This window comes from Fulmarus glacialis, unplaced genomic scaffold (assembly GCF_000690835.1).
Source record: "Fulmarus glacialis isolate BGI_N327 unplaced genomic scaffold, ASM69083v1 scaffold12780, whole genome shotgun sequence".
Lineage (NCBI taxonomy): Eukaryota > Metazoa > Chordata > Aves > Procellariiformes > Procellariidae > Fulmarus > Fulmarus glacialis.
Window position 1 is genome coordinate 49,564 of NW_009188403.1, and position 23,157 is coordinate 72,720.

At 42.3% G+C, this 23,157-nt stretch overlaps 1 protein-coding gene across 1 annotated transcript in view; it reads left to right on the forward strand.

The window, feature by feature from the left end:
* Window positions 1-18,759, forward strand: part of ITPR1 (inositol 1,4,5-trisphosphate receptor, type 1) — a gene marked incomplete at both ends in the record, with an annotated part of 45,111 nt that extends 26,352 nt beyond the window's left edge. Inside the window, 15 exons of the mRNA XM_009578531.1 lie at window positions 337-475; window positions 1,976-2,034; window positions 3,283-3,444; window positions 3,543-3,713; window positions 4,704-4,769; window positions 5,689-5,826; window positions 7,403-7,528; window positions 7,900-8,100; window positions 9,616-9,867; window positions 10,408-10,533; window positions 11,258-11,386; window positions 15,227-15,347; window positions 15,977-16,161; window positions 17,486-17,634; window positions 18,648-18,759. Of these exons, the coding sequence (XP_009576826.1) occupies window positions 337-475; window positions 1,976-2,034; window positions 3,283-3,444; window positions 3,543-3,713; window positions 4,704-4,769; window positions 5,689-5,826; window positions 7,403-7,528; window positions 7,900-8,100; window positions 9,616-9,867; window positions 10,408-10,533; window positions 11,258-11,386; window positions 15,227-15,347; window positions 15,977-16,161; window positions 17,486-17,634; window positions 18,648-18,759 (2,136 nt within the window). The remainder of the gene's footprint in view (window positions 1-336; window positions 476-1,975; window positions 2,035-3,282; window positions 3,445-3,542; window positions 3,714-4,703; window positions 4,770-5,688; window positions 5,827-7,402; window positions 7,529-7,899; window positions 8,101-9,615; window positions 9,868-10,407; window positions 10,534-11,257; window positions 11,387-15,226; window positions 15,348-15,976; window positions 16,162-17,485; window positions 17,635-18,647) is intronic.
* Between the last annotated feature and the right edge of the window lie 4,398 nt (window positions 18,760-23,157).

Genomic DNA, 23,157 nt, shown 5'->3' on the forward strand with positions numbered 1-23,157 from the left:
AATGGAGATAGAAATGCTGCTTTCCTTTCCTGGAGGGCGAGGTGAGGATGCCTGCATTGGGCAGTAACAAGGGATCAAAACTCTGCCAAAATCTTTTACTCATAAGTATCTATTACTGTGTGCATTTCATACACTCATTGAAATCACTGAAAAAAAAATCACTGAATTCTGGGGATTTTTAAGAAAACGTTTGTGTACCTCTTCTCCAAGTTAAATCCCCATTTTTACTATGTTGATCTTGCGTGTTTGTAGCACTGCATTATGTGTAAATTGTCTGTACGTGTGCTTGGAAATAGGCAAGTTATTTCAGTATTTTTACTATTTCTGTATTATCAGTTTATTTTGAATGTGAGATTGGACTACAGAATCTCCTGCCTACTTTGTATATTTAAACATGAATTTGATGAAAGCAATGCCCAGATGTCTGAATCACCCACTGGAAGCAGTAATCAAGAAATGCCAGCTAATGTACCAGGTTAGTTATTTTGCAAAGAATGAATTTGTGTGGGTTAGGGAAGACTCTTTAATCTTAGAGGTGCTAATTGGATAATTGATTCAGGTTCTTGCTTTGGCATATGAACTGTCCTGCTGCAGCAGAGTACCCTGCTAGCAGCGGGAATAATGATAGGGATCATTTCCATATACGCCAAACAAAACCCAGGATTTATTTGTACTCTCTCCTACTTGTTTCCATGTGTTAAGCGTGACCAAGAGCCTGAGATGCATCCTTTAAAGAAAACCTGAAATACTATCATGTGTGACCTGTCATCAAGCTCAAATTAAATCTTCTATATTAGTGTTTCTGGGTGAAGGAAAAGGGTCCCCAAAGTAATGTGATTTCCTCCATCCCTTTCCCCGGGCCTGATGCCTCTAGCCACCCAAATTTCTCTTTTCCAAAGGTATTGTAGGAAGGCGGGACATCTGGAGGTGTCTGTATCTCAGTGCTGCTAGACAAGGGTATGAAAGTAAGCTGTTAAGGAGCTTTTCATGTCCAGTGTTGTTCTTAATTGAAAGCCAGATAGTTAGTGGACTGGGTTGATGGGGTGTTGTTAATTGCTGTATCGCTTTCCAGGGGAGAAAGTGTCCTGTAGTTAGGACCTGTACTGTGTAGGAATAACTGGACTTTAAAAGTGGAGCTTATTAGACATCAAACAGTTTTTCTCCCTCAATTCGGAGACCGTATCTCTAGATGCAAAGGAGAAAGATAAGGAAAATGTGGTTTAGATGTGAAGTCTTCAAAGGGAGGAGACTGTTTCTTTTGATCTCGCTTCAAAGGAGATGTGTTTACTTTTTTCTTGGGCTGCCTGTCCAGCAGCCCCCCGGGGTGCCAGGGCCTTCGAAACTGGGCTGGTGGGGAGAGCTCTTTCTGCGAGTTGAACTTTGGAAGAAAGAGGATAAATGTTTTTGGAAAAGATGTAAAATCCCCATGCTCTTTCTGTTCCCCTTTGCAAATGTTTGTGAAAGATTGAGAGCTCCAACACTGTTTTACCATTTTTACTTTTTTATTTCAGAATATTAATCATTGCCCATGTGATAATATATACCTTATACTGAAAAATGCAAAGATCTTTTTGTCTCTTGAGCCACAGGAGTATTGCTGTCATTGCTGAATTTACTGCTTTATAACTTCTCAAGGTTGAAGTTTGGCGTTTCTTGTGGCTGGCCCCTCTGAATGACACCAGGTCCCTGGTATCCTGGAATGATGCTGGTGCAATCTAAAAATAGGCAAGAGAAGAATAAGCCTGGATGTTGGTGAAGTGATTATGCAGTTTCATTTGTGAGCTGAGAACAGGTTAATTTATTGTCTTATGTTATCTCAGCAGGCTGCTTCAGTAATCTCTCAGTGTTCCTTTCAGCTTGTTATGACCCTCTTGTTTACAGCTACATCACCACTTGCCGTTTAAAATGGGTTTAGGTTGCAAAAACACCTCTGGTGCCATTCTGACATAACGTATTTGTCTTGTTATTTTCTCAGGAGCCCTGGACTTTGAACATATTGAAGAACAAGCTGAGGGGATCTTTGGTGGAAGGAAAGTATCTCTCCACTAGTGCTAATCAAGGGGTAGCTCAGCAGTTCCCAGGCTGCAGCCCTTAGGGCTCCCAAGGAGAGGGGATTGCAGTTGAAAGGGAGGTGGTAACTGGGAAAAGATTGGAAACAGCTGTCATAATTACCTAGGCCTCATTTTCCTGAAATGCCTTTGATACAGCTCAAAGTAGTGTCCATTTGGATTAAAAGCCACAGATAAGGGACAGGGGTCCTTCAGCCAGAAAGATCTTCATGGGAGGGCTTCACTTGTGTGGGTGAAAGCCAAGCTGGAGGATTAGTGCATCTGAGCTGAATGCTGCAGCAAAATCTTAGGTGGAAAAGTTTGTGTAGGCAAGGATTGGGAGTTCTACTGAGATAGATACATATTTAGCCATCCTTTTTTTGTATAATGCAGCATTAAACTGCACATGCATGACAGAACAAAGCAAGCTGTACCTTCCATACCTGCCTTCCTTCCGGAGAAGCTTATATCCTTTCTTAAATCACAGGACAGCAAGTCAGTGACAGACTCCAAGTACTTCAGCTTATCCTGATACTCCACCTACTATCTGCTGGAGCACCATGAAGCTGTATATTCTACATGTCCTTAAGCTGCTCAGAGCTGCAGTTGTTTTCTGTAATCCTAAAATAACTGATTTCTTAAATGAAGGCAGAAGGGGAGAGAGAGATTCATTTACAGAATTAATAACCAGAATTTTTAATGTAAGCGTGCAGACTCAGTTGGAAGCAGAATACGGAAAAGATTGAGGGGGCACTGATAGGAAAAAAAAATACAGGATGAGTTTCTCATGCTCAGAAAAGAGGTGCAGGAGAAGGAGAGGGAAGAGGAGGATTTCAAGTGCTTGACATAATTAGCATTGCAACCTGGATACTGAGGTAGGGTTTTATTTCATAAATAGTGAGAAAAAGGTTGGTATCAGGAATGGGCAAGAACTATTTGAGCAATAAGGTGAGGCTGACATAGGGACAAATATTTTGGCATAGTTAGACCCTGAAAAATGTAAGTTGATTAATGTAAGCTGAGTGAACTATGATTAATGAGATTCTGGAATAGCCTCCCTATTAAGCAGTATACCAAAAAACCCTCTGTGTCTTAAGATAGAACTTTTTGTTTAATTTCACCCTTATTTAAAAGTAAGAAAAAAGGTTTTCTGCCACCGCTGACTGGACTTGAGAACCTGCTGGGACGTTCAGTTTAATATGCTAGTTAACTCCTACACTCTGTTTTCAGTGAGGAAAATACACCACTGGATTTGGACGATCATGGTGGCAGAACATTTCTCAGAGTTTTGTTGCATTTAACAATGCATGACTATCCTCCTCTGGTGTCTGGAGCACTTCAGCTACTCTTCCGGCACTTTAGTCAGAGACAAGAAGTCCTTCAAGCTTTTAAACAGGTACGTGTTTGTATTAAGAGTGTTATTCCTCATCTGAATGTATATATTGCAGCTAAAACCAATCCTTTTGTGCAACTAATGTATTGCATTCATGTAAGGTTCAACTGCTTGTTACCAGCCAAGATGTTGACAACTACAAGCAGATAAAACAAGATTTGGACCAGCTGAGGTCTATTGTGGAAAAATCGGAGCTTTGGGTGTACAAAGGCCAGGGCCCTGATGAGACTATGGATGGAGTGCAAGGTGAAAATGAACACAAGAAAAAAGAGGTAATTAGGTTCTGTTTGCACAAATTAGTGAATTAATAATTTATGAAAATGTAACTGTTTCCAGAACTGTGACTAAAAAAAACAAGTATCTTTCCAGCACACTGTGTAGCCTGGTGAGGCTATCTGAATTGCTTTTGGACTAAGGCAATAACAAGAGGAGAACTTGAGCTAGGTGATGCCAATTAGTCTCAGGTGGAAACTGCTCAGGATTAGCACCCACTGATGTGTCATCTTTAGGATCTAACAGAACAGTTGGTTTGGGTTTGCTCTGGCTCTTGAGTTGTGTCCTTTCAGCACTGATAGATTGCATGTTTTTTATATGATCAAAAGTACCTCAAATAATGTAAGGGCAGAGCTGTGAACTGTTCAGGTGATGCATTTTGAATCATGGCACTGTTATTAAGTGGCAGAAGAGAACAGTGCTTGAGAAACCGGGTAAATGTTGCTGCTTTATCTGTACTTGGTAATACTCGACTTCCCTGGCATGCACATCTGGCTTAGAACTTTTGTCTCAGTATAATTTGCAATCAAATAGAAAAGACCGGGTGAGGGAATGCAAGAAATAGTCCGTGGGTTATGAACATTTATTGTTGGAAGTAAATAGAAGTAATTTACTCATTGCTTTCCTAGTGTGTAGTTCTGTGAGGTATCTCTTGATATCTATGCAATGACAGTTTAATAATAGTAGAGAGGGAGAGAAAGAAAGACATTTTTTTGGAGGAGACTTGATTACAGACAAAATGTGACAAGCAAAGGAAAGGACAGGAGGTTGCTGTCTCTAAAATCATCCCACCCTCACCTTATTTTATGTTATAGAGGTCAATGTGACTTGACAGGATAATTATATGTACTTTTCTTGAGACTGTCAGAGAATTGAAGGATGACACTCCTTTCCAGGAAGAGAGCACGCGCTATCCTACAATGGTAATTTTAGCCTTCATGAAGACAATACTATAGGCTAGTAATAAATTGTCTGATTTTTATCCACAGGAAGGTCACAGCAAGTCCCAAAAGCCTGAAAGTACTAGCAGCTACAACTACCGTGTAGTAAAAGAGGTAAAACTTTGCTTCTTGATGGTTAAATGGAAGTGTAAATGAGTAACACAGCTCTGGAAAGCTGTAGTCAGAAGGAGACACCCAGGAAAGTCTGAGTCACTCTTCCATTGTGGAAACTATTTGCTGAGTAATAACATATCCCAACTTGAATGAGAAGCCAGGAGTATAATAAGCACGACGTGTATTCTTTCCTTAAGAATGGTTTAGTGAGAAACGCGACGCTTTGCTGCTGTTTCAATGGTAACACAATATTTTTATTGGTAAAGGCTATGAAGGAAGTAAGCAAGTGGAGAAGCTATTTGATTTGCCCTGTCCCGAGTATCTTGCACTCAAAACCACTGTGCTGTTGAAATTTAATTTTAAAAATACCAGACAAAGAGCATGCGTTGGTGCTGGTGTGGTGTTAGCTAATGGGCTTTCTGTGGCACCGTGCTGCAGAGCCTTATGCCAGGTTCACTTGACATGGCTGAATTCCTCAGGACCAGCCCAGGTCAGAGATGCAATGGATGACGCCCAGGCCAGCACACCACCAGATGTGATGATAGCGCTGTTGCCACACTGCTTCCCGTGCCTGTGCCGAGTGCCGCAAGGCTCTGCTGGCTGCTGCGTCCCCGGGGGGGTGGTGAGGGGATGGTGGCTGCCACCCGAGCGGGCAGCAGATGCCGTCGCTGCCTTCTGCCCCCATGTTTCCCGGAGGTTCTTGGTTCCAGCTCGGTCCTTTGGCACCTCTGCTGTTATTGCAGGAGCAACCAGGCCTTAGCCTGGTCTTAGCTCCTCACCTCAAGACCCCAAAACCTGATTTTGCTGCCTGGAGCCGCTGTAGTCCATGCAGATGCGTTTTTCACTGTTGCTGTTCTCTGGGAACCATGTTCTGAAATAAAACCCAGAATTTCAGCTCTAAAGCATGTCTCTTCTCCAGATCCTGCTACGTCTCAGCAAGCTCTGTGTTCAGGAAAGTGCCTCGGTCAGGAAAAGCCGTAAGCAGCAGCAGCGACTTCTGAGGAACATGGGAGCTCACGTGGTTGTGCTGGAGCTGCTGCAGATCCCTTACGAAAAGGTTGGGTTTCTGTATGGCTGTCGCCTTGCTTCATGTCATATTGACAGCTTTTAATACCTCCTCTGAATCTTCCTGAACCTTCCATCTTTATATTGGATTCAAAGAGGCTATTTTATATAGCCTTATAGTCTATGAAATATCCACACTTCAAAAATAATTGGGAGCTTATATAAGCTTTGTTTGAAGTCTTTGAATGTACAGTGTTATGCACTATTTCCTGAATACATTTGTCCATCGTAGCTCAGAGTAAGACCAAGGCTCAGCTCTCGCTTTTCACGGGAGGTGTGTGCTGCCTTGAAGTTAAGCTGTGCTGGTAGAAGCAAGACCCTCATTATTGCTACGGGGTAGCTGTATGACAGCCATCCCAGGAACACTAAGGGATACGAGGGTGCCTGGTCCCTCATGGTATTTATCAGCAGGTCTGCCCAGTAGTTAGATACAGACACAGAGCCCCCCAGTTGCAGAGTCCCAAACTCCCCCTTAGAAATGAATAAATATCAACTGGCTCTCCAGCGAGGACTGCTGTTCATGATTAACCATATCAAAGTGCCATGTAACGTCAGTGGTGCAGTTTGAAGCCCACTTTGACTGGGTTGCTGTACAGTTTGAGCTTGCACAGCACCGCATTGTGCTGATGAAGCACACCCTAAGTTCATCACGTTGGCTGCCCATTAGTCACAGGTGACAGGTACTTACCATTGTATAGGCGAGGGAGCTCTTCACACTTTCCCGGTCACTTTGCTGTCCTCTGTTCCAAACTCTACAGGTTTCTGAGAACTCTACAGGTTTCTGAGAACCAGTAATTCTAGACAGCTTAGCTAAGTCTCATGCTATCTTGCTTCATATTTTCTTAAAAAATCAGCAGCAAAAACACCCTCCAACACCTCTTTGTCACCTTTCTGTCCCGTGCATATGATAACATATTGGACAGGCAGTGTGGAAGGTGCTTCACCCTTGAAAATATATGAAACTCCTTAAAAATAAAAGCAGACACTAATTTTCCAAACTGCATTTTATACCATCAGTGGACTGCTAATCCACACTGATGTCAGAGGAAAGGCACTGATTCCTGAACTATACTTGGAGGCATGCAAGTAGTGTGTGGATTCCAGTAAATATAAATTGGGCTTAACTGTTGCAATAATAACTTTCCATCTCTTCTTTGCCATGAACTACCTATCTGTTGCTGTTGAAATGCATTTCAGTGGAACATGGCAGTTTTCCTCTGTAGCCCCAAGGTGGTGATGTGTGGTTTGGCCAATGCACTGGTATGTTCAGAAGTGTAAAAGTGACTAAAGCACGTTGCTGGCAGGCTTGGCCATGGAGTATGCAATTTTAGAGAATAAACTACTGTAATTTCTATTATGGTCTTTATTTTTGATGATCTTTAAAACTGTGAAGCAGGCCAAACTCATCCCTAATGTCTGTGAACTGGGTGGAGGTTTGTTTTTCTTTGGAGTGTGAGAGAGACGTGACAGTTCCCTTGCAGAGCTGGAGCTGTGGCTCATGCAGTACTCACCTGAAAATGAACCTTCAGATTCTTTTTAACCCCATCTTATTTGTCATGCAATCATAGGCTGAAGACACGAGGATGCAGGAGATAATGAAGCTTGCACATGAGTTTTTACAGAACTTTTGTGCTGGGAACCAACAGAACCAGGCATTGCTGCACAAGCACATAAACCTGTTCCTTAACCCAGGGGTAAGGATAACCTCATGCCATGATTTTTTTTTTTCTAGCAAGAAAAGAGAATGGATTGTCCTTGGTGATTGCCTCTGGGCCTGCTCTGATGCAAGACTGGTTGAAGGGGTCACATTTTGTTTTCATTCTAAAGCCTCGAAAGTTGGCAAGATCTGTTTGTTTAGGACTGTTTGAGTGTAAAAAGTTCAAGAGGCTGAAGTGGACTGAAAAATAGGCTTAGATATGAGCTGTTGTGTTGAAAGATTAGGTCCTCGGAAATGTTCTTTTCAGTCCTGCACCCTGCAGGAGTGTTGACTTTATCCTGACCTCTGTGTGGGTTTGGTGGTTTGTTTATTTTCTAATTTCTTGCTTTCTTTCATCTCCTCCATTAGATTCTGGAAGCAGTAACAATGCAGCACATTTTCATGAACAACTTCCAGCTTTGCAGTGAGATTAATGAACGCGTTGTTCAACACTTTGTCCACTGTATCGAAACACATGGCAGAAACGTTCAGTACATAAAGTTCCTGCAGACAATTGTCAAGGCGGAAGGAAAATTCATTAAGAAATGCCAAGATATGGTAATGGCTGAGGTGAGAGCTGCAGAGATTTGCAAGGTCTGAACAGAAGTTTTCACATACCATTTGGTGAAAATGACAAATTGATCCTCTCGCTTCTGGGACTGCCAAGAAGCTGACAGTTAGCTCTCACAATGCAAAAAGAGCATACAGCTACCAGAAAGCATAGGCTTTTTTCTGACTGAAAGCTTTCTGAGCTCTTCACCTATAGGTATAACGAGTGGTTGGTTATTAATGATACTTATGAGTTATTTTCCAGGCCTCTGCACAGCAGAGTATAGGTGGGCTTACAAAGCAAGGCTGCCTTTCTCTGGCAAAATTGCGTAGAATGGTAATAGTTTAAGATCACTGATGCAGAAGGAAAATTTCAGCATGATAGTAGAGTATTTTGATGGGAATTTCTTATCTTACCAAGACCTACATATTCAGCTGTTCAAGTGCTGAAGGCGGAAAAGTCTGAGGGTCTTCAGAAATTTAGATGTGTAGGTAACTGGGAAATTGGAGTGTCAGGATAGAAGGGAGAAGTAAGAGAAGGGTGAATAAATCCCTTTAAGTTGGATATTGGACATGAACTGTTTGACAGCGTATTTGCATGTCTGATGGGATTTTTATTGGCCTCCTCAGCAGGGGGAGCCCGAGGATCAGGTTTGTCAAGCTCTGGCTTTTGTGTATCAATCTTACTATGATTCATCAAAGGTCTTCCATATTTTGCCGTTCAGTTCAAAAATGGTTTTGTGAGCTTCTCAACACGGAGTCGAGTTTGTGAGATGCTCAGCAATCAGCTTCCATGGGGGTCAGCAGCTCCTGAGAAAAGGGGGTTGCCTTGGGGGTTGCCTTCTGCATTTTATCTATGCCAGAAACCCTGCAGGAGGACAGCCTCAGATCCCTCCAGCTGGGTGCTCAGAAGTGCCCAGCCTGGAGCAGGTCTCTGTTTGCTCATTCTTCTTCCCTTCATTGAGTTAGAGGAGGTCTGAACTGCTCTGAAAATGTGGCCATCCGGGTCTCAAATGTGAAGCTGATAGAAATCTTCAGTGTGTGACTTAACGTGTCACTCGCTAGCCTTGGAAAATTGATGATGTTTGTTCAGAAGGGTGGAATTACTGAGCCCTGCAGTCCTCCCATCCGGTGTGCCCCTGGGGCGTTTCTCTGAACAAAACGGTATGTCTACAGCTAGCTGTATTAAAAAGTCAGCTGAGGCAATATACGTGAAATAAAAAAGCACAATGGAAAGTCACAAGCTTCTTGGCACAACTTCTGTCTAAGCAGTCAGTTGGGCTGACTTTGAAGTTCTTCAGCAGTTCAGAAGTGGTAAATTCTTTAAGAGAAAATGTCATACTTGAGCCCTCTATCCCATGAAGGGAGCACAAGAGGAATGCCCAGCTGACTTGGTGGGCTGCACTCCTTTTAAGTGTCTAAAGAATAGCTAATCGGGATTTGCACTGTAACAGTCAGCCCACAGATTAGGGGAGGATGCTGCGGGGAGATGCACAGGCTTTGATCTGCTGATGGAATATTTTTCTTTCTCGGTAGCTGGTGAATGCGGGAGAAGATGTCCTAGTGTTTTACAATGACAGAGCCTCCTTCCAGACTTTGGTGCAAATGATGAGATCAGAGAGAGATCGGATGGATGAAAACAGCCCCCTGATGTACCACATCCACTTAGTAGAACTGCTTGCTGTGTGCACAGAAGGCAAAAATGTCTATACAGAAATAAAATGCAACTCCCTTCTTCCTTTGGATGACATTGTTAGGGTAGTAACCCACGAGGATTGCATACCTGAGGTGAGGGCTGTTTGGAAGCACTGGCCTATATGTATTTGAAATATGCTGGCTTTGGGTGAGAGAGATTTGATAATGCTGAGTCTGGCCTGGGAAGGGCGGTGGTGCAGGTGGACAGGAAGCTGTGAGCTGGGAAACTGGATTCCTTCCCTGGTTGTGCTATCAGCCACCCCAGTGAATCTGGATAGTTAAGTTAAATCTTTCTATACTTGTTTCCTTGCCCTTAAAATGGGGATGTGATGCTGTACTGTGTTGTTTTATAGGGTTCTTGAGGCAGAGAGGTTTATGGAGTATGCTGCTAACCTTGAACAGATGGTTCTGCAGAACTGGAAATGATTATTATGCTGACGTTTTGTCTGCAATAATCCTGGTGTTTTTTATTGGACGATGTCTTGCTATTCATGGCATTAAATTTCACCAGTGCTTAAATAAAAGGAAGAAGTAGAATTACAAATTATTTACATAGCAGTTTTAATGTGACATTATATTCATTCATAATACCATTCAGGTTTTTTTAATGGCAATTTTTTTCTCTACTTTTAGGTCAAAATTGCGTACATCAACTTCTTGAATCATTGCTATGTGGACACAGAAGTAGAAATGAAAGAGATTTACACCAGTAATCATATGTGGAAGCTATTTGAGAACTTCCTGGTTGACATCTGTCGGGTAATGATTTCTGTATCTAGGAACTGAATTAAAAAAGCTTAAATGAACCTATTTACTACAGAGCAGTAAGAATAAGACATAACAGTGCATCAAGACAATAAGTACCCTGAATACTGTGTTCCTTCAAATTTATATGTGCCTTCTTTTGCTTATGCCTGTGGATTTCATTAGTCATATTCCATGGAACACATTAATATTTTCCTTTTAAAAAGGAAAAAAAAAAAAAAAACAACAAACCTCAGAAAAGCCCCACACCCTGCCCTTTTGTCTAATGCCTTTTTCTGTTCTGCCACCTGGCTTGCTTATTCTGGCCAGGATAGTGAGCTCCTTCCTGAGCAATAGTCAATGATTTTTGGCAGGTCGGGACCAATTTTTTCCAAGCTTGGCATTTGTTTGGCCATATGGCTTTTTGCCTGGGATTCCAAGTATTTCCCCATACGAAAGCATTACACCTCAGTCCTCCCTACCCTACTACTTTCTTTCCTCTAAGGCACTCTATTTTTTTCCCTCCCTCCTAAACATGCTATATGCCAGCACATTAAAACAGTAACAGTGTTGGGCTTCTGCTTTTGTATGTGCTGGAAGTCCAGAGATCCAAGTGTCATAAATATCATTGTGGCAGGGAATTGCTGTGAACAGTGCGAAATCAAGAATTCCAGTCTGTAACGCTTATTAATCTACCTTGGTTGAGCTGCTTCTGACCTAAGAATGAATTGTCTTGCAGGCTTGTAACAACACCAGCGACAGAAAGCATGCTGACTCCATATTGGAGAAGTACGTTACAGAAATAGTCATGAGTATAGTCACCACTTTCTTCAGTTCCCCATTCTCTGATCAGAGCACTACTTTGCAGGTAGGAAAATGTAGAGAGACAGAAAAGTGAAAATATGCTGCAAATACAATTATGTTCATTCCACTTTGGTTCCATTTACCAGTTAAAAAGAAACACCTGATTGTAATGGGGGAGCAGATATGTATTCTTAGTGACCAGGATGTTTCTTTTGCTGTAGAAGTGGAAAGATTTATAGATCAGAATACAAATGTTTTTCTAGAGAGGCTGAAGTGTCACATTACTTCATTAGTAGATTCAACTCTGTACTACCACCGAGATCACACAGATCTTTTGGAGAGAGTTTCTACGTGTCATTATCAGGATGTGGGTGAGAAAAACACACTGCAAGTAGGGAAATGAAGGATTTTTTGTATGTTTTGTATTGCGGTTGCATCTCTGGTTGTCCTCTTTGCGGCCTTAGATCAGAGTACAGTTGAAAAAGACGATGTGGGCAGGTGTAGGAGAGCAAACAAGCAATTTTGCTCAGCAGTAGTTTGGCGTGCCAGCTGTCTAGCAGTGGTAAAGCAGTAGCACGGCAGCAAGGAGTTCTCCAGAGTGCCATCAAGAAGGAAGATAAAGCTTTGGTGGCAGGCTTTCCAGACAGGAGGAGAGGGTGTTGCATTACAGGAGAGTGCTAAAGTGATTGTTTAAAGAAAGCATGTTTTTATAGGAAGATTCTAATTTCCTTTTAAAAAAAAAAATTCTAAAAGCTCTAGTGTGTTTCATTAAGCTGAGTAATTTTTGTCTTGTTCAAAAGTTGGGGAAATGTGGAGGAGAAGCTTGGAACATTGGTGAAGTGACAGAAGGTAGAGATTTCCACTGCAGAACAGCAGTGTCAGGACATTGCCCTAATATTTGTATTGTAGCACAAAGATAACATCATTCATGTGTTCATAAATAACTTTTTGGGAGGAGTGTGGGTGGAGTGGTCAGGTGCCTGGCAGGTCTGTCAGAAGTTTGAGTATGGTAGTTGTTGAAACTTGATGCAACCTCATCGTGCCAAAGGCAGTTGTTCACAGTGCAAACTCCAGGTTTGTAATTGAATGCAACAGGCAGCCGCTTAGGAGGAATCTGGTTCCCAAAAGTGGCCATAAAGGGCATTTGGCAATTTGACATGTCAGTCCCTTGTCAAAGAACTTATGCTAACCCTTTGGATTATGGTGTGCTGCCTGGGTCACTGCAGTGCTCCAGGGAAGTGTACATAAAACTGCTGCGTGACTGTGCATCAGGTAAAGACTTCCTTCTGCTCAGTACGAGCAGTGATGTTCTTGCTTTTCTGACTGACTACCCATATCTCTTGTGTCGACAGTCAGTCCCCCTTGAGTCAGGACATGTATTCGACCCATGTCTGGATGACCAGTGGCCAGCCTGATCTCCCGACTGTTTAGCATTCAACATAGCCCTGCTTCTCATAGGCTTAGGCAGCCCTCCTTATTCAGACAAGGAGGCAGTCACACTGAAAGCCACAGAGCTGCATTTGAGATTGGCTCAAATGCCCTTTAATTGCCAAACTTGGGGCATTGCCTGTGAGAGTGCAGGGAGCTGCAACAGCTGTGTTTGGGCTGAGCAGCTTTATTAAGGTTCTGCCTTAATTCACACAAGTCTGAGCAGTCCAGCAGTTGATTTGCCCCTCATGTGACTTTAAAATGTCAGCTGCTATTGTGGTATCAGCCTCCATGCTAGTTTGTCAAAACTTCATCAAAAGAACATGAGAAATTGAGATCAAGTTACCCTTGTCCTCCAGGGCTCTGCCCTTCTCCTGTCTTCCCTGTCATGCTTTTAATTGTCATCTCTGAGTGTACAGCATTTGAATACGTTTCCTTACCATTGTATTTTAGTGATCTGTTAAGTTTATTTGTCAGCAACTTTTCTTTAGTTTCTCAATCTCTCCCTCTGTTTAGCAGGATGAAGTAACTTATTTCACCTCTCTTTTACCATCTCAGTTGAAAGTTCTGTCTTATCCTAGATTCATCTTTCCTCTACATTTCTAAGTTAAAAGCTCTGTTTCTCTCCCTTTTTCTGCCTGTCAAGGCTCTTGCCCATAACCAGGGACTCTCCATCTGAAGAGTACAGCTTGTTGGGCCACCTGGCTGTTTACATCACTCCTCCGGGTGGGATTTTTCCCTCTTGTCTGAGATGCCGCAGGGCAGTCTGCAGACACTGCTACCTGATCTGGTGCCGCTGTCTCCATAGGCGAGTGATGGTTGCCACTCTCCTTTGTGTTGCCTTTGGATTCGGTCATTCCCCGTCCTTTCTGCTGCACCTTGTCATCTCGTTTCTTCCCATGCGAGCCTCTTCTTGTCTCATGCTCTTTCGTGTTATGGCTTGTTTGACTTAATTGTACCTCTTTTGAGTCAGGACCAGCCTTGCTTGTTTAAGGAACACCTTGTACGTCTGTCATGTAGTTCAAATAATATAAAATTAGGAGAACATAAATATGTCTTTTCAAAGAACATCTGTCCAAAACTTTTCCTCTTTAACAAGTACTTTTTAGCCTGTTTGCCTCCTAAGGGTGCTGCTGCCCAAGGCTTTCCTTCGCAGGTGTAGTTCGAGGCATGTGGAACACGGAGTAAATTTCTTATTTGATTTATTGACCTAGTTTAAGCAAATGAAACATCTTTGAAGCATTTTAAGACCGAAAAGTTTTTAAATATGAACTGAAAGGAATATGTGGGTGGCTTAAATCCAAAAGTGCAGGTATTTTCAGTGCCCATGGAGAATGCTACTGTCTGCCATGTTTTCAGTGTTTGGCTTATTTCTAGGAAGGATAATAGGTATTTGCCTCTTAGTAATTTTTGGTTCTTGAATTTTGATTCTCTTTTTGTACATTTCATAATGGTGCTATTTGATGAGTGGATCTAATAGATTTAATTATCTAATAGATTTGGTTTTTTCATCTAACTCCATTTTTTTCTTACAAACAGGCATTAATCTTGACCAGAATAAAAGAGGTATTTTTTTCACTGGTTCCTAAGTCTTGTGGGCTTTGCACTGTGGTGTAGTTCACTTAGCTGATAGAAACATTACATAGCTAGTAGGCACAGGGACACAGGGTATTTCCTCTCCATGTAGGTTCATTTGAAATATTTAAAATACTCTTTCCTCTACAGGTAAAATAAATGAATTGTTCTACTAAGTAATTACTGTACAAAACCAAGCAGGGAGTTTTGGTTAATATTGTTGGGATGTTGCAAAGATGAAAGAACAGAGCTCATCTGCATGAGTGTGTTGGAGTACCTCACCTATCTATAGGGGAAGCTCACCTTGCGAAATACAGGGCTAAAAACCACACCTTAATTTTGGCTGATCCATAGCAGCTGTAGTGTTTACCACTAACTACTACCTGTGATCGAAGTAACAAACACACAGCTGGTTTCTTCAGTAAATTAGATACCAGCTAATAATACTTGAAATGATGAGTTTTCAACTCTGGAGCTGTGCTGTTTAGCCAAGAGCAAAGTCCCATTACCTGTGGACTATTGAGTCAGCTACTGGTCAAGGCTAAAAGAAGAATCTCTGTATGCCAGGTTTGCTGATAACTCTGATTTAACAGATGAAGATGACTGCTTATTTCCTTTGCTTAGTCAGGCTTCAATTACTTGAGGCTTTATGCTTTAGAAGCTATCTATTTAATATTTCCCTTCCAGCCTTCGTTCCCACCCTATCCATTCAGTTGCTGATTGTGTGGTAGATATGCTGTCTACAACATAAAGTTGCCTAACAAGTGGATGCAGACCAGTTAGAAATGACTGGTGTGCAGAGAGTCATGACTGAAGCTGGTAACTGGCATTACCTCAAGGTGATGCTGATACATCTCAATATGGCGTGATGAGTTTGATTTTCTTTAACCTTGTGTTCTAGACTCGCCAACCTGTGTTTGTACAGTTGCTACAAGGTGTGTTCAGAGTGTACCATTGCAACTGGTTAATGCCAGGCCAAAAGGCATCAGTGGAAAGCTGCATTCGGGTCCTCTCAGATGTAGGTAAGAAATGGGTGTAATCAGAACTAACTGCTGCAAACATGGTCATCCAGTATTTGCTGCTTACATGTCATCCTTCCAAAAAGAAACTGCAGTTTACTTCCCGCGGGAGCCACTTGCAGATAACTCGGAGCCAAGGCATAGTACAAAGCCAAAGTTACGTTGATACACTGTCATGGTCGAGCGATAGGTGTTGTCACTGTAACCTGAAGTGCTTTCTCCGTTTAACCTCAAAACTCTCTGCAGTCCTGTTGATCTGCAGCAGGGAAATAGTTCTTTGCCACTCCTCCCAGTAATTTGCTTCACTTTTAGTAGCAAGAAGAGTAATTTGTACTGGATATGAGGCCAAATGCTGTTGGATAGGTGTGCATGTGTGTTAGCATGAGATGTTGGGAGTGTGTGTGTAAGGACAGATTCCTACTCCCACACTTTGAAGACAGTAAACAGCTCTGAAGTGTGAAAGTCTTTAAATGTAATGCTACAGAGAGGTCTGACCCATTACACTGGGAATGAGCATTGCATTGTTTAAAGTGCACACAAAGGAAATTGCAAGTAGAGCTTGTCTTGTTCTTGCATTGGTTGTAATACATGGGCTGAAGGGGTCGATTCTTACCAACTTGTGCTTGTTGCAGCAAAAAGCCGTGCAATTGCAATTCCTGTAGACTTGGACAGTCAGGTCAACAATCTCTTCCTGAAATCTCACAACATTGTACAGAAGACTGCAATGAACTGGCGAATGACTGCAAGGAATGCTGCCCGCAGAGATTCAGTGCTTGCTGCCTCCAGGGATTATCGAAACATAATTGAAAGATTACAGGTGACTACACAGCACCCTTCCTCCTTTGATAAGCATTTACTTGCATGCCTACACAAAAGGAGGAATTTACTAAGTAGAAGGACATTTGGGAATGAATTAACTAGTCAAAATGCTGCATGGTAATCAAATTAGCTGATGCTGAATATAATAATACTGTAATACTGTATATAAAATCAAATGTAAACCATTGTATCAAGACAGGTAATTGAATGTGCATGGCTAATGGGTATAGAAGTACTTATCCTAGGAGATGTTGATATTTGAAGGTGGTGGTACTTGAAGTATTCTTGTTCCACCATTAGTGATATTTCTTTGATAAGACAGGACTTTTTCATTATCACAGCCTTCCACACTCCTCCAGTGCTTTGCTCCTTGTACGCCAAAACTCTCAGTACAACGAAAGGTGCCACAGCCCTGCCTGGAAGCCACTGCAGAGCTTGAAATAAATAGACGTATCGGTTCCTTGTGAACCAGTTGCAGCCACAGTCACTCCTTGAAACAAAGTGTGTGCATTCCGATACTGTTTTTGCTAAAAAGACTATTTAAACATAATGCTTTGTGCTGGAAATAGGGATTGATGTGTTATAGCTGTATTCTATGTTCAGACCTGTAGACAGTTCAATAAGGCCTTTTTTTATACCAAATGAAACTCATCATCTTGAATGATGCTTTTATCCTTTGAAGATTCATTCTCTGGCCAAAAGCTTTTTCTGGCAAACAGTTCTAATTTTACGTAATGTAAAAACACTGCCCAACCCATTCTCATTGAAATAGTTTCTCCCCCTTTATCCATTCCTGTCTATTTGTCCACTTCAATTTGATTAAACTTCCTCTCTGGCTTCAGAGGTATCTTGGTATTTTCTGCTTGTTTAAGTGTTAGGATAAATGTGGTTTTGTTTTAAGGTAGCTACATCTTTCCAAACATCAATGAAAAGGGGAAGAATTTTATTTTTTGCATAATGCTAACAGTGGTACTTTTTTTGTCAGCTCATGTAAGCATAAATACCCGATCATTATCACAGAGTTTCAATGCAGGTCTGAATCTGCATTCTTCTCTTGCCCCTGTATGAACAAGAGCACCTACAAAGATGGGGAGGGTAGGGGAACTAAGTAATCTGGGGGACTGCTGGAAATCTGGGCTTCCCTTTTTAAAGACAACTATTAAATTATAAAACTGAAAGTCTTACCTGGCCAAACTCAGAGGTCTTTGATCTAGTTTATCCAGGCAGGACAGACCTAACTTTTGCAGTTTGTAAAATTAATTTGCATATACATTTAGATGTATTTAATGTTTGTTTAAAATCTTGATATGATTATATTCTAGGACATAGTATCAGCTTTAGAGGATCGCCTACGTCCTCTTGTCCAGGCAGAGTTATCAGTACTGGTAGATGTGCTTCACAGGCCTGAACTGCTCTTCCCAGAGAACACAGATGCGAGGAGGAAATGTGAAAGTGGAGGTTTCATTTGCAAGTAAGTTGTCCTGAAGTCTGGCTTGTTGGGAGTTGGGGAGTTGGCTTTTTTGTTATGTTTTTTGTTATGTTTTGCTTTTTCCCAATTTTCCCACACCCTATGGAATGGTGCCCTCTTGCCCAGCTTTATGTAAGCAGAGTATTTAATGATATGGTAAATGCAATTTGTCCCGGGGGAGGGGCGGGGGGAGGAGCTCTTGGGGAATGGGAAAGACTGCTTGACGTGCTCGCACAGCTAATGCTTAAGAATTTCTGGCTTTGCTGCAGGATAGAAGTGTCACAAACAGTAGTATAAACAAGTACAAAATTATGAGCTAATCCCTGTTATTCTACCCCTGCCTTCAACCCTAGTAATGTTTGCAAAGTACTTGATCTTGTAGCACTTAGTGCTGGGTAATATGTCAGAATCGGTTGTTATCACGGGCATCACCCAATGCAGATGCCTCCCAAATTTGGAGGGAAGGAAAAGGAAAGATTACAAGGTCATTTAGAGGGCAATGCAGAGCAGAATCCAGCTTCTCAGATCACCCTCTGGAGGGGTGGATTGTATAGAGAGTTTATGGAAACCAGGTACCAGAGTAACAAACAAATGCTGGGTAGGATGGATTTCCAATTGCGCTATCCAAGACTCTTGGTATATTTTTTAACAAAGTAGTATGTGGAATAGTTTTCTTTCTTACTGTTAAGTGTTTGTTCTGGAGGACCAGCAAGTCCTAAATCCCACTGCCCCTTCCCCTCATTCCTTTCTGCCTGCAGTCAGAGGGGTTTATCTGGCTGTCCTCCTGCCGGGGGGGATGCAGTTTCCTTCACAGCTCCACCAAAGCCCGAAGCAGCTGGTTCAATGATGCTCTTGAGAGAATGTTCCCAAGATGGTTGTATAATGGTATGATAATAAAGCTTGTTTGCAGCTTAAACCAATTAAGTAAGATAGCCATGTATATCTTTAGAGTATATATAGAGTATATTTTAGAGTATTAGTACTAAAACAATCACAGCTTGTTTTGTTATTTTCAGGTTAATAAAGCATACTAAACAGCTGCTAGAGGAGAATGAGGAGAAACTATGTATTAAAGTACTACAGACGCTCAGGGAAATGATGACCAAAGATAGAGGCTATGGAGAAAAGGTAATGTAATTTACATTTCATCATTCTATGTTAAACACTGTCTTTATTCAGTAAAGAAAAATAAAATTCTCACTCTTTCAAGCTGTGTTTTGTATGTGTAAGCACTTCTGTACTGGATCAGGAACAAAACATTTTTAGTTAACGTATAACTTCAAATATAATTTGAAAGGTAAGCTTGTTTCTGTTGCTTTTCTACTTTAGACTTGCAAGTTTAAGCCTAATTCCTGCGGTTGCTGGCACTGTAAAAATATCTAATTTCGTTACTTTTTTATGAAGGATATAACCTTTATCTGCTCTCTGGGTCTAGGTGACTCTTCATCAGGTCACGTAACCTTGCAACAAGAGGATATTCTGTAGCTCAATTTTAATTTATATACATCTGAGTCGTCATCTTCTTGTGAATTATAGATGGAAACTGTCTGTACACCCACCCATGTGGTGTTTTTTTTCTTTCCCTTTCCTGCATACAACTCTTTGGTCTTGTTGAGAACATTTTTCTGTAGGTACAGACCTATTCTCTATTTGATCAGAAGAGTGTGTATATGCATATATGTTTGTGTATCTAGGCATTCCTACAGTCAATACCTTAGATTAGGATTTTGTTATCTCATGCATTTTTAAGCAACCTAGGTTATTACCATGCCACATGTACATAGCAATATACCCTCCCAGTGAACGTGCTCATGAGCAATTGAGAATTGCCAGTTGGGACCGGGGGAAGCAGTGGTGTGGAAGGATGCTTGCTGCAACTGGGAGTCCATGCCTGGGAGCAGATGGTGTCTCATATCCGATTCTCACTTACAGTAGGGTTTAAAGATGTTGCATAGTGCTAGATTGAAAGCACAAAAAGGCAAAAGCTTTAGAGGTAAGACAGTTTCATAATAATAATTGTTTATCGCTGTAGCTGCAGCCGCAAGGGAGGGAGATGCACTGGAGGCAGAGGAACCCGTAGCATCGCTGGGCCAGCTGGGATGTCGCACACAACCCCTGCTTTGGCTAGCCTACTGGAAATGAGGACACAGGAGCCAGAACATAGCGCTCTGTTGCCAGTCCAGCAAGAGGCAGGCGCTCGCACACCAGAGCACAGGGACCTGGAGGAGGGAGAGCAAATGGAGCGGGGAGGCTATGTGCACGTGGGTGTGCACGTGCACGCGTGTGGGCTGTTACCCGAGCACACCCAGCTGAGCACACAGCAGCGCTGTGGGCGGGCGGGAGACTCCTAGGAAAATGCCCGAAGGGTAGGGATGGCTGGTGCTGTGCTCCCTGCCCTGTCAGGGAACGCTCTTCCCACGTGCTGCTACTACCTCTTGGCTGTCAGAGGTCCAGCCCACCTCCCAGCCAGTGCTGCTGCGTTGCTCTAGACCTGCGGTCCTACCTAGGGATTTTTTTCACTTTCCAGTAGCAGTATTTTTTAATAAACTCATTAGGGGAATGCCCTAATCAACTGCAAGAAAGAAGCATATAAGCACATGAAACACTGGCGCAGGTTGCCCAGAGAGGTGGTAGACGCCCCATCCCTGGAAACATTCAAGGTCAGGTTGGACAGGGCTCTGAGCAACCTGATCTAGTTGAAGATGTCCCTGCTCATTGCAGGGGTGTTGGACTAGGTGACATTTAAAGGTCCCTTCCAACCCAAACTATTCTATGATTCTATGAAATGTGGGATGACAAGGGGAGCAGGGTAGGTAGGAAAGGGCAGCAACTGCAGGTTTCAACCCACTTTCAACACATTGTCCTTTTCTTCTGAAGTGGCAGTATCTTGTGCTGGGTCATAACAGCACAAGATGAAGCCCTGTGAAGACCACCTGTCCTCTCCTCAAGCTCCCTTTACTAAGACTTCTGCGATATAGTACAAGTCTGATCTGGAAGGGGACTGGTTGTAGCCTGCAGAAGTTAGTCTACTCCTACAAAAGGGAGTTGGGCTAGATGATCCTCTTTAGCAAGTGTAGAGTGCTGATATTTTCTGTGCCCAAAGCTGGGGATATAAAAGATTCAGTGTAATCATAGATTTGGTTTTACACTTTAACACATCAGTATATGTTCTCATGTTAAAAACAGCCAAGAGAGACTGTCCAAGGTCACCTTAAGTAATAGGGTGGATGATATATACTATATATACACTATACACCAACAAAACCCAAATGAGAGCTTTGAGGTTTTTTCCTTTTAAATGCAATATGCCACTCGGAGATTTTTCTAAATGGAAATTCATTTATAGGAGTTCGTTAGACTTTATTTGGCCAACTCAGGTGAAGCAGTATTTCTAGAAGATGCAGTTAACATAACTTGCACCATTCAGACCATGGAGAACCCCACAAGATTCTAAAAATCTTCAAAGTGTAGAAAATGCATTAATTTCTGAAACAGTAGATCGGTTACATAATATGCTTGCCTGTGAAGTGGATTTCCGAATATGAAAAAGCAGCTGATTGCTTACAGATAGACTGCTAGTAGTAGTAGAACAGCTTTTACTGTCTGGCTGTGAGAAGTGCAATCGTATTTATTCTCCCTTGTGACTCATATAACTGTATTTAGTCACCACTTAAAAGGCAATACCTTTTGTTTTTAAAATCATCCTGGAGTGTTTTAAAAAAAAAAAAAAGAAAAAAGAAAAAAAAAAAAACAAACACTTATGCACCCATTCTAAACACAGGCGTCCCTACATACATAAAGGTGATAAAACTTACTCTTGTGACTAGCGTATTGATCACGCAAGCAGTCTTGCTTGTAGGTCAGCTGTTCACAGAACTGACAGCAGTCACTTCAAAGTAGTGTTCAGCAGCAGAGCGCCATGGAAGTTTTGGCATAGCATGTGATTTTGCTGTAATACCATGTGGTGCTCGCTGGAACAATCTGATTTATGAAAAGATTGTACTCCTCCTCTCACACTTAATCCTCCATAAAAATGTCACACACTTCTGGCCCATGCGCTTGTCCCTTTTGTAGGTGGGAAACGTAATGAGAATGCAGTGTTGTCTGCTCCCATTAGCGAAGGCCTTCATTAAACAGCTGGGATTCCTCTGCAGCATGCAAAAAACGTGGTGAGAACACAGATGTACAGAAGCTTGTGGGAAGGCTTGAAGTTTTACATATTGCTAAAGACTCCTCATCTTGGCATGCGCTCAGGTTCGCTCAGTGATGGGTAGCATACCGTGGTACATTTAATAGGCAGGAAGCTTTACTACATTGACAGTGTAGGCTAGACCCAAGTTTTTTTACTTTGCTGAAACATGTCATTCATACACGTCTTCCTGGGTGCCTACCAGATGATTAGCCTCAGTTCTGCAGGACTTAAATTTTAAAACTCCCATTTCTCTTCCCAACTGGAAATCCACCCTCTGCACTCCTAATGCTGCTTACAGCTTACACTGGTGACGACTCTTATGCCCAAGGGTGAAGTTCTTGGATCTTGGTCAGCCAGCCCGCGTGGTTTGTCACCTGCACAGGAACAAAGCCAGGGTGCATCCTGCCTCCGAAGCTGCCTGGCACAGCGCTTCCAGCAGTGTCGGTTCCCTAACCCACCGCATCCCGGGCACTTGCAAATGTTACTCACGCCGACTGTAAAATACTCACAATGTTGGATTGCAGCATTAAAGTGTTAAATGATTTATAAGATCCTAACGTGAAATCTATTTGTAATTTCTCTTACTAACGCTTGCTTTCAATTCTTCCCTTCCTTCTTTCTTTTCCGGCAGATTACCATTGAATTGGATAATGCTGAGGTTTTTAATTTTATTTATTTTCTACAGTGTTGTTTCTATGGTGTTTGTTTTATGACCAGCCCTGTGATCTGTCCTGTTGTCTCTTCAGCACGGAGCTTTCTGATTTATACGCCTGTGTCAGTGAATTAGTTGAGTTTTCAGTCTGCCATGTGTCTACGCTGGGAATAGTTACCGTAACGAATTCCGTATGTTGTTACTTGGAGTATTAGTCCAAATGCAGTTGTAATTTCTGGCAGTCTGCAATCATCCGGTGCCATAGTAGATCCCATGAAGTTTAGGACCAATTCTGTGTGCCTTTGGAGCATCAACTGCTGCAAACACCATTAAAACGTCAGCATTTAGCACTCGACCGCGATCACCGCGTCATCGGTGAACGGGCTCTTTCAGCAAAACTAAATACTGAGGTTTAATGGTGTTCACACAAGTTGGAAGAACTTGCCAAAAGCCAGCTGGAGAAGACCCTGCATGAGGTGTCTCCACTTGCTGACTAGCGAGAGCCATTACATCCCAGGGCACGGTGCAGCCGGGTGCAGGCAGGGCTGGGTCCTTCTGCCGAAAGTGTGTTGTTGGCTTTACCGAAAAAGGCGACAGTTGTGCAATTCATCAAAGCATCTCGCTGTCCTTCCTGCTGCGTCTTAGTCAAGGTTTGGTGTGTAAAGCCACGTAAAACGTTCGG